Source organism: Cyprinus carpio, chromosome B5 (genome assembly GCF_018340385.1).
Source record: "Cyprinus carpio isolate SPL01 chromosome B5, ASM1834038v1, whole genome shotgun sequence".
NCBI lineage: Eukaryota > Metazoa > Chordata > Actinopteri > Cypriniformes > Cyprinidae > Cyprinus > Cyprinus carpio.
In genome coordinates this window covers 5,139,533-5,149,195 of record NC_056601.1, presented here as the reverse complement: position 1 = coordinate 5,149,195, position 9,663 = coordinate 5,139,533, and the positions used below count along the sequence as shown (strand labels likewise).

Sequence of the window (9,663 nt, the reverse complement as noted above, 5' to 3'; positions counted from 1 at the left end):
AATGCAGATTCACATCTGGAATGCAGAAAAATCATACAGGATATGAAACTTGAGAATTTATTTTTTTCTCCACAATTGTTGTACATAGAATATGATCAATCGAACAGTTTGAAACCAATGAAACAAGGAAATTTAAGTAAACAAATAAACATGAAGAGGAATTACTGGGAAAATCGACAAACAGTATTAAGATAGACAACATATTTTTTCTTAAGTAGTTCCTCTGATCAGTTCAGCATGTTTCAGTCGCATGCAGTCTGCAACTTCTTTTTACCAACAGACAAAAAAAAAAGTTATGTCAAACATGGTACATAAATGATAACGCACATTTTAATTTTGCTATTGGCTTAGTTGTCTGTACAACTGAATGATCAAGAGCTGGATCTCAGCATCACCAGTATTAATGTCTATGGCTTTTAGAAAGAAATCCAGAGCTGCCTGCTTCCTCCCTTCTGCCAAACACTGTTTTCCAGACAGGACCAGCATCTCATATGTGTTCTCAGAGGGTTTAGCAGCAGTCACATCACTGCCTGTGGAGCTAGCAGGAAGAACGTGTGTTTCTGGAGGCAATGTTTTAGGGGCACACTGGTCCATCATTTCATTAGAGTCTAGTTCAACATCAGCAGTGGATTCAAGCAGGGCACTGTGCCACTCTTCATGCTCCTGGTCTCCTCTTGATTCAATGCTTTCTTCCACCACTTCAAGCTCCTCATGACTTTCAGACTCTTCTGAGTTCAAAGTCTCTCCACTGGGCTCCTCTTCTTCCACCACGGATTCATCAGCATGACTTTCACTAGCTTCTGAAATCTCATAGGATTTGGTTTTGTCTTCACTGGGCTCTCCTGACTCCTCATCGGACTCATTCTCCAGCATGGACACAACGAAGGACCTTCTTGATGCCACCGAAGTGTTCAAGCTGCGCTGGAGTTGCCTGCCATCAATCAAAGTGGATTTTGGTGTTGAAGATCCCAGCCTGCCGAGGCCACCAGTCAATGGACTGCTTGTTAAACATGGCTTCTCTGACTCCTCCTCCTCCTCCTCTTCTTCTTCTTCATCAGTGTCAGAGATGACCTGCCTTTTCTTTCTCCGAACTGAATGCACAAAGGAGTCGTCAGCAGGTGTGTCCGGAGCAGAACGGATCCTCAGAAGAGATTCATGCTTGCTGACTTCACCAGTGTTAAGGCTGAAGACCTCACTGTTGTTACAGTTGCTGATTTCAACATTGTTTTGGTTACCATCTTGTCTGCTTTTATGGATACTCGCTTCTTCTAGCCTTTCTCCACTGATGTCCATCTGAAGCTGAAATCCGTTACTTTCCTCGGCTAGCGACTCCTCAACATCACAAACTTCCTCTTCTTCGACAGAGAACATATCTGCACTGTCCTCCAGCTGCAAGTTGAAGTTTCCCTGAAGCACTTCCACCTCTGCTTTGAAAGACTCTCCTGCTGTGGCCTCATTTGGACAATGGGGTGGTGAAAACATCTTTAAATTAGGCTTGTCCACCTGAGACTCTTCGTTACCAAGAGTATCCGATGCTATAGAAAGTTCTTCCAACTTTGGAAACTGGTGAGAAGGACTTGGCAAGTTTTGTTTCTCTGATGCTTCATTACCGTTAAACTTGTCCTCCTCATCTAAACTGTCATCCAGCGTGATCACAGCATGAGCTAGCTTGTCAGCAGTGGGGCTAACATGCACATTCCTTTCTCCAGCAGACCAAGGATACTCATTTTCAACTTGGTCTTCTTCATCTACAATTTGTACTTCTTCACTTACAACTTCCACCTCCGCATCCTTAACTGGTGGAAAGTTTTGCTCATCTTCCTCTAGTTCTGACTCATCATAACTGTTATGTGTCAGATCCACTGTCACAGGGTCTTTTTTGACACGTGGGGGGGCCGGGTGGTCTCTACCAGCAGATTTCGGCTGGTCCATTTGCCTGAGCCAAGCGGGTTCAGTGTTCTGGGCCATGCTGTCCAAGAGCTGGCCGTGCAGTTCTGATTCTGCCTGCATGAGCTCTTGTGCTTTCTGGACACGTGTTTGTATGTAGTGATGTGACTCTGCGTCCTCAGGGTCGTCTTCATCGGCTGCCACCTCTTTAGTGAACATGAGGTCATGATCGGAGATGCCGAACATCTCCATGGTGTGAAGGCGAGCGATGTGATGGTCCAGGCTGGTGTCAGAGCGGCGGTTTTGTGAATGCATTGCCTGAAGCTGCTGCTGAGTGTTGGATGAGCGTGTGTCTTCGAGTTTAAACAGTTCATACAGCTCCTGCTTACTGAAGTAACGGAATGGGTTCTTCTTATCGCCGGTTGTCTGCCGGATGAGAGAGTCTTTAAACACCTGCAGATATTGGAAAAAAAACAAAAACAACATCAACTTAATAATTAATATTGTTTTTATGTAAAGTTTGACAGTATTATTACAATAACAATATGTGTTTGTCTTCCTTTTTTATAATTTACACAGAAATAATGCTTAAATGGATAGTTCACCCAAAAATGAAAATTCTGTCATTAATTTCTCACCCTCATATCGTTCCAAACCTGTAAGACCTTCGTTAACCTTCAAAACACAAATTAATATATTTTTGTTGAAATCCGAGAGCTCTTAGACCCTGCATAGACAGTAAGAGGTTCAAATAGTCCATGTGACATTAGTGGTTCAACCGCAATTTCACAAAGCTATGAGAATACTTTTTTGGAGAGTGTCACGATGCATAATGTTGTTTACGTTCAGATCAAAGCATGCACATGCATCTTAATACTCTCCAAAATAGTGCCAGGATGACACGAAGGAGACATTTGTTGAATAAAGTCGTTTTTTTTTTTCTTTCTTTCATTGCACACAAAAAGTATTCTCGTAGTTTCAGAAAATTACGGTTGAACCACTGATGTCACATGGACCATTTTTACCCCTTGCTGTCTGTGGAGGGTCAGATTGCTCTCAGATTTCAACAAAAATAACCTTAATTTGTATTCTGAAGATGAACGGCGGTTTTACGGGTTTGGAACATCATGAGGGTGAGTAATTAATGACAGAATTTTCATTTTTGGGTGAAGAAATTATATAAATTATTATTACTATCTTTTTCAATGTGATTTAAAATGCTTTACTTCTTTTTGCCTGCATATCTAAGCAGCAGCAGCAATATGAGACATTTCAAAATAACTGCAATATAATTTTTTTTTTGGCCAAATCAAACAGCCCCTACTCTATTTTTTATTTTTATTTTTTTAAGATTAAAACTACATGGTGACGCAAATGTAAAGTTAAGATTTATATGTACCTGTCTGCGGTAGATCCTCTCCTCCACAGTGCCACAGGTGATTAGTCGATAGATGATGACATTTTCAGTTTGGCCGATTCGGTAGGCGCGGTCCACAGCCTGAGCATCTGTCGCGGGGTTCCAGCTGGGGTCAAAGATCACGACACGGTTTGCTGCAGTCAGGGTGATGCCAACTCCACCCACCTGAGTGGTGAGGAGGAATATTGTGTAACGTTTGTCTGTCTGGAACAACATGATACGCTTCTCCCTTTCTGCCAGTTGTGTCACTGTGCCATCCAAACGCAGCAGGCGAAAGTTTCTGTTACGCAGGACGCGCTCCATGATGTCGAGCATTTTCCTTGACTGAGAGAAGATCAGGGTCCGATGGCCCTCTTCACGGAGACATTCCAGCAGAGACACGAGAAACTGCAGCTTCCCCGACTCCGCAACCAAAGTGTCATCTGAAATTGTATCGATCTGACCCACAGCCGACTCAGTCTCATCTCCTGGATGGATGGCGTCAGAGACGGAACCTTGCTCCAGGCCTAGCTGAGTCACAGCTCGATTAGACAGGAGTCTGGGATGGTCACAGAGCTTCTTCAACACCGTAAGCTCTGCCAGCGGCGACCTGGTAGTCATCAGCAACTCCTTAATATGGTCCAACGAGATGAACTGGTTATAAATGTCCTCCTGCACCGAGCTGAGGTACGTCCACACGATGAGATCATTCTTTCTCGTCAGTGACGGCATCTCTACGCCTTCGTCAGCATTTGGACATTTGTTCTCTTGATCTTCCTCATCTTTAAAGCCTTCTTCACGTTTTTGCTTTTTTTGCTGAACATCTGCTTTGGTCCGCCTGAGAAAATAAGGTGTGATGATGTCCATCAAGTTCTGAGAAATCCTCAGTCCAAGTGCTTTCTCTCCAGGGGTGGCGTCTTTCTCCCTTGCACGAGTGATTGGATTCTCATACTCGGTTTTGAATGTTTTGGAGGTGCCCAGAAGCGACCCGTGGCAAGCAAAGTCAAACAGCGCCCACATCTCTCGTAGGTTATTCTGAACTGGAGTGCCTGTCAGTAGCACACGGTGTTTAGCGGGGATGGCGTGAGCGCTTTTAGCGGTTTTAGTGGATGAGGTTTTGATTTTGTGGGCCTCGTCTAGGATTACGTAGTCCCACTTAAACTCACGTTGGTCATATGATCCAAGTTGCTCGTAGTTGTTGATGAGCATCTGGTAGGTGGTAATGATGACTCCTCCCCTGCGCTGGATTCGCTCCAGGTTCCTGTTTCGCTCAGTTTTGCTGGCGCCATGAAACTCTTTCACCCTCATGCCAGGGGTCCACTTGGCGAACTCACGTACCCAGTTCTTAATGAGCGAGGTAGGCATGACTAACAGGGTATGATTAGCCAGCTCTGCATCATACATTCCTGACAAAAACGAAATGACTTGAATGGTCTTGCCGAGGCCCATGTCGTCAGCCAGGATTCCTCCTTTCCTTCCGTCACGGTAGAGACTGTACAGAAATGCCACACCATCTTTCTGATGGTCGTACAGTTTGTTGTAGAGTCCTTTATAAAGCTTCAATCCACAATTATTCACATCCACAAACTCCTCTTCCTCCTCCTCTTCCTCATCATCTCTCTGAATGAGATCCTGTACGGCCTGGATGCGTTTCTTCAGCTTGTCACTCGGCTGTAGCTGGTAAGCCAGCTGAAACAGCTCAAGTGCACGAGGCAGATCACCACTCATGGCAGCCTCCTTCCCCTCCTGCCGGTACCTGCCAAAAATAATAAAAAGTGATAAAAATACACCCACATACTAATATCAAAAACATTAAAACACTTTATTTATTTATTTTTTTTAATTAAACTCAAAGTAGATGAACATAATTTCAATACTTTTTATTCTGTCTGTGGATAAAGTGAGACAGACATTTCTGTCAATTGCAGTTTTTTTTAATTAATTAACATTAGACATAAACAGAGATGACTGTACATGTGTAGTTGACAAATTAAAATGACATTTATGGATAAAATGAACTTTTTTCCCCAAATTAAGATGTTAAGTTGTAGTAAAATGGTGTGTGTGTGTGTTTTTTACAGTACAAAGTAGGGCAAGAAGTCAGATGTGTTTTAATTTAAACTTACACATTTTAGCAGTTTCAAAACCACTTCGCTGAAACGTTTATAAAAAATTCTGTTGTGATAACCTACCCCAAATAATATAACAACATGTCCTGCTATTGTCTATGAACTGTCTTATTATGACTAATTAAGGACGAAACGTATAATTAATTTTCTGTAGCCACAACTTCAAGCGGAGATATTTTCACTTAATTAAAAAAGTGAAAAACAAAAATCTATCAATCTGTAAATGAAAACGCCATACAACTAAATCTATAAAAACATATATAAATATATGATACAAGAATTAGAAATACGTTGTTTTAGACAAAGCACAACCGTAAACTGCTTGACGTGACGTCAACTACTGACATAACACCTTTCCAGAGAAAAGATGTAAAAGTACAGAAGCATTCTGATTCGACATACTGTACAACAATACAGAACAGAAGATATCAAACATTAACAGCTACACTGAAACAAATGCTGTTAGTGTGAGCAAGTAACGTTAACTTATTTCAAAGTATCGTTTTACGTCAATGTAGACATAAAATACTTATTCTGGCTGGTCGATATTAGGTTTGCATATTATATTCACCTGTCGTATTTGTCCATGTTCTCCGTATCTAAAGACAGATAGCTGCAAGAGAAAATCGCTGTTAAAGCACGCAATAACAATTTTAGGTAACGTTAGGAATAATAGGTGTATTAATGAAAAACCGTGAGCGGCACAGATGCGATTATTTGACTACCTACCCCTGTAACTTGTCCGTGATTTCTTCAACTTTATTGCCCTGCATATTTCCCTTAATATTTTAGGTATTTTCCTTGAAAAACGGATTGTGTCTCATCACCTCGTTTGCGGAAGCGGCTTTGAACAAATGTTTGTTGGCGCGCAGCTCTCAGCCAATCGCTTGCTGTGCTTCCGCGCAGGCGCGTAGCGTTGCCGCGTTTGAAACAGTCGACTTGAATATCAAACATTGGAGCTGACCCCTCCTCTGACCAGTGGTGGCGAGATGAAGCTTCATAGAGCTTAAAGTTTTCCAGCCAGATGAGATAAAAACATGTTATTTCTGCTAAAAGTGAAGCACTGCAATCAGACGAGGCTTCGAACGTCACTAGTGACGTAATTTCACTGAAACGATACAAAGCCTCGATACAGAGCTGCTGTCATTTTATTCTTGTGCTTTTCTCTTTTCTGTGGATAATAGGCCTACCATAACTTGATGTGTGCAAATCCATATTATTGTTTTCTGTCCTTGTTTTCAGGATTGTTCTTTGTAACATGCATCCATGTCTCATTTCCCTATTCTTATACGTTTTAAAAGTTCTGAAGTAATAATAATAATAAAATACGATACAGAGCTCCTTCTGAAAGTACCTGACTTTCTCGATACAATGAGCTTCAAAGCGTATTTCAAAAAACATATCTATCACCGTAAACAGTTTGAATATGTTCATAACATATGAAACTTTTAACCCTTTGTGCGCTCCTCATTCGAGAGTCACACTCATGGTCTTCGCGGTTAAAAGTGACCGGACACCTGAAATGTCACTTTGTTTTTCTTCAGTAAAATCATTCTAATTTATTTTTTGTTCAGTTATATGTTTTCTTTTGTATTTTGAGAGAATTTCATCGGGGTAGAGTGGGGGAAAACGCCCCCTTAAGGAAAATGTGACATTATAGTGAAACAAAACATAAATGTGACTACAATTGCCATCCCGGTTTTGAGTGACTATGGCAGGAATTATTCACCAAATATTAAAATTGCTCAGCCTTCATAATTAATTAGTATTTTGACTGAAAATATTTTTTGTACAAAGGGGGCGTTTTGCCCCAGCGGTGGGGTAAAACGCCCCCCAAGGTGGGGTAAAATGCCCCCTTTCTTACCAACCAGTTTGCTTCACAGATCAACAGCAAAATGAACAAACTAGTTTTTAATCTCTAAAAGATTAAAAACTAGTTGCGGTACACTTTTTAACTTTGAATCATGACGTAACCTCTTTACGTTTTTGTGGGATTGAAAAAGTAACTTTGCCACCTAGAGGTGGAGACATTGAATTACTTCTACAAAGACGCGAACTGTTTTGGATTTACACCCTCCAAACTTTATCACCTATGGGTATGAACGATGAAGCATTATTTAATGTAATGCTATAGTCATGCAATTGTTTTGAATGAGGTGTTCTTTTCCACTATGTATTCATGATGAGTTTGAGTGACTGTGGAACCTGACTGATTGTTATAACTGTTTAGAATTACAATTTGATGCTGTTTGATGACGATGTGTTGATTGTGTTTTTTAGATGAATTTGTTAACCTATAGGTGATCTGGATTGTTGTAACTATAACAACTGTTTATGATGCGGTGCTAATTATATACTCCCAATGAGTTTAATTATTTGCAGATGGAACTCTGTTAATTGGTCATGTGTTTATCTTAAAAGAGATGAATTTGAACATTTGTATACTCCTGATGAAGGTCGTGTGACCGAAACGTTGTGTGATTAAAAATTTATTTTGCAAGTTAAGATAGTGTGCGGGAGATCCTTATATGTTTATACGACCCACCAGGTCTTATTTTTTCTACGCACCTATTACTTACAGGTGTGCGATGGAGTTCGTTCACTAATCTCTAAAAGTAAAAGGCAAGTAATGTATAAACATGTATAGGCCTATATATAAATTAATATTTATTTGAGAAATGTCCAACATATCCAAATTTTTTACATTTAAATTTATACATATAAGTCATGCAAACAAATATGTTGTAATAAATAAATAAATAAATACATAAATAAATAAATAAACAAACATTAATTCATTAGCCATTCACAGCCATTTTAACAATTATATTTATACATATAACTAAGCCATGCAAACAAATAAGTAATAAATAAATAAATAAATAAATACATAAATAAATAAATAAATAAATAAATAAACATTAATTCATTAGCCATTCACTGTTCATCCATGCACATTTCACAGATGAATTCCCCTCGAATCTCATTTTGTAGAGCTTGCACTGTATAAGCACCACGGCTTACTTTTTCTTTTATATGTCCGCATCTATATGGAGAGAAAAAATATATATATGAGGTTGAGATTTCTACACTAGGCCTTTATGGGGTTGATAATTGATGTATTTGTTCACCACTATCACCAAGACAAACAGAAAACCCTAAATAAATATTAAACTTATACATTTGTATATTTATGTAGTGAAATACATTCAATAAATGCATTAAAAGCCACTATGTTTTATCATTGGGTCACCTAACCACCTTCCATCAGTGAGCTAACTGTGCTATCAAGCTAGCCTAATGCTCACTTGAGGTAATTTTTTTTCTTTTGTTCAAATATTTTGATTTTACCACCTAGTTATACTGCATTAAGTGTAAAACAAAGGATTTGATAGACAGAAATATGTTATTATAGTAATTATGATAGAGAGAAACTATGCCCTCTGGGGGGCGTTTTACCCCTCAGCGTAGGGGGCGTTTTACCCCACAACCTATGACTTTTTCAAAAAATGTTTAATTTTTTAAATATAATTATATTCCTTATAAATAACATATCCTCTCAAACTACAGACTTCACTATTCATCTATCATACATCACTGTGATATCCTGCAGAACAATATTCTCTTAAACACTTGTTTACTAATATCTGAAAATTATAGCGCTTACCATGTAAACCTCTTCTCTTCAAATACGTCGCTGGTGTCAGCTTCTCCAAGGAGATTTGTTTATCCCCATTGTCAAACGTAGTGCATAGCAACAGTGAAAATGTATCTTGACTCCCACTATGGGATCAGAATCCCGCCAAATGTATTGCAGTCATAGATCGAAAAATAATAAGCATAAATAAAATATTTAAAAACACATGTAAAATAATAACGCACAAAACTGAAAAACAAATGCATTTTTTTTTTTTTAAATAAACAACGCGGTCATTGATCGTAAAAGAATAAGCGTGAATCAAAAATGTAAACACATTTAAAATTATATTGCACAAAACTGAAACATGAATTTAAAATTTTCCAAATCGCAAACAAAATCAGGTTTCCTGCTCATATGTTATTTTTTTTGTGTGCTTATGGTCTTTTCGCCTTTGCTCTTGTTTCCACGTTCTGCGCTTGCGTTTCTAAATGTTGCAGTTAGAGTTTCATGTAAATCAGGGCGGGCTTCAGCGTCACCATTGGGCCACAAGTTCTAGATTGACAGCTGCTCCTCTAGCCAATCAGTCCAAGGGGGGGTTGACGTCACTCCAA

General features: G+C 39.3%; 1 protein-coding gene across 1 annotated transcript; it reads right to left on the bottom strand.

Annotated features, from left to right (window-relative positions):
- Positions 1 to 43: 43 nt before the first annotated feature.
- ercc6l (excision repair cross-complementation group 6-like) lies at positions 44 to 6,293 on the bottom strand. The gene is made up of 4 exons (XM_042723785.1): positions 6,142 to 6,293; positions 5,984 to 6,025; positions 3,287 to 5,039; positions 44 to 2,340 (listed from the first exon to the last, which is right to left on the bottom strand). The coding sequence occupies exons 1-4, from the start codon at positions 6,183 to 6,185 to the stop codon at positions 340 to 342; spliced, it is 3,840 nt and encodes a 1,279-aa protein (XP_042579719.1). The 5' UTR covers positions 6,186 to 6,293; the 3' UTR covers positions 44 to 339.
- Positions 6,294 to 9,663: the final 3,370 nt, after the last annotated feature.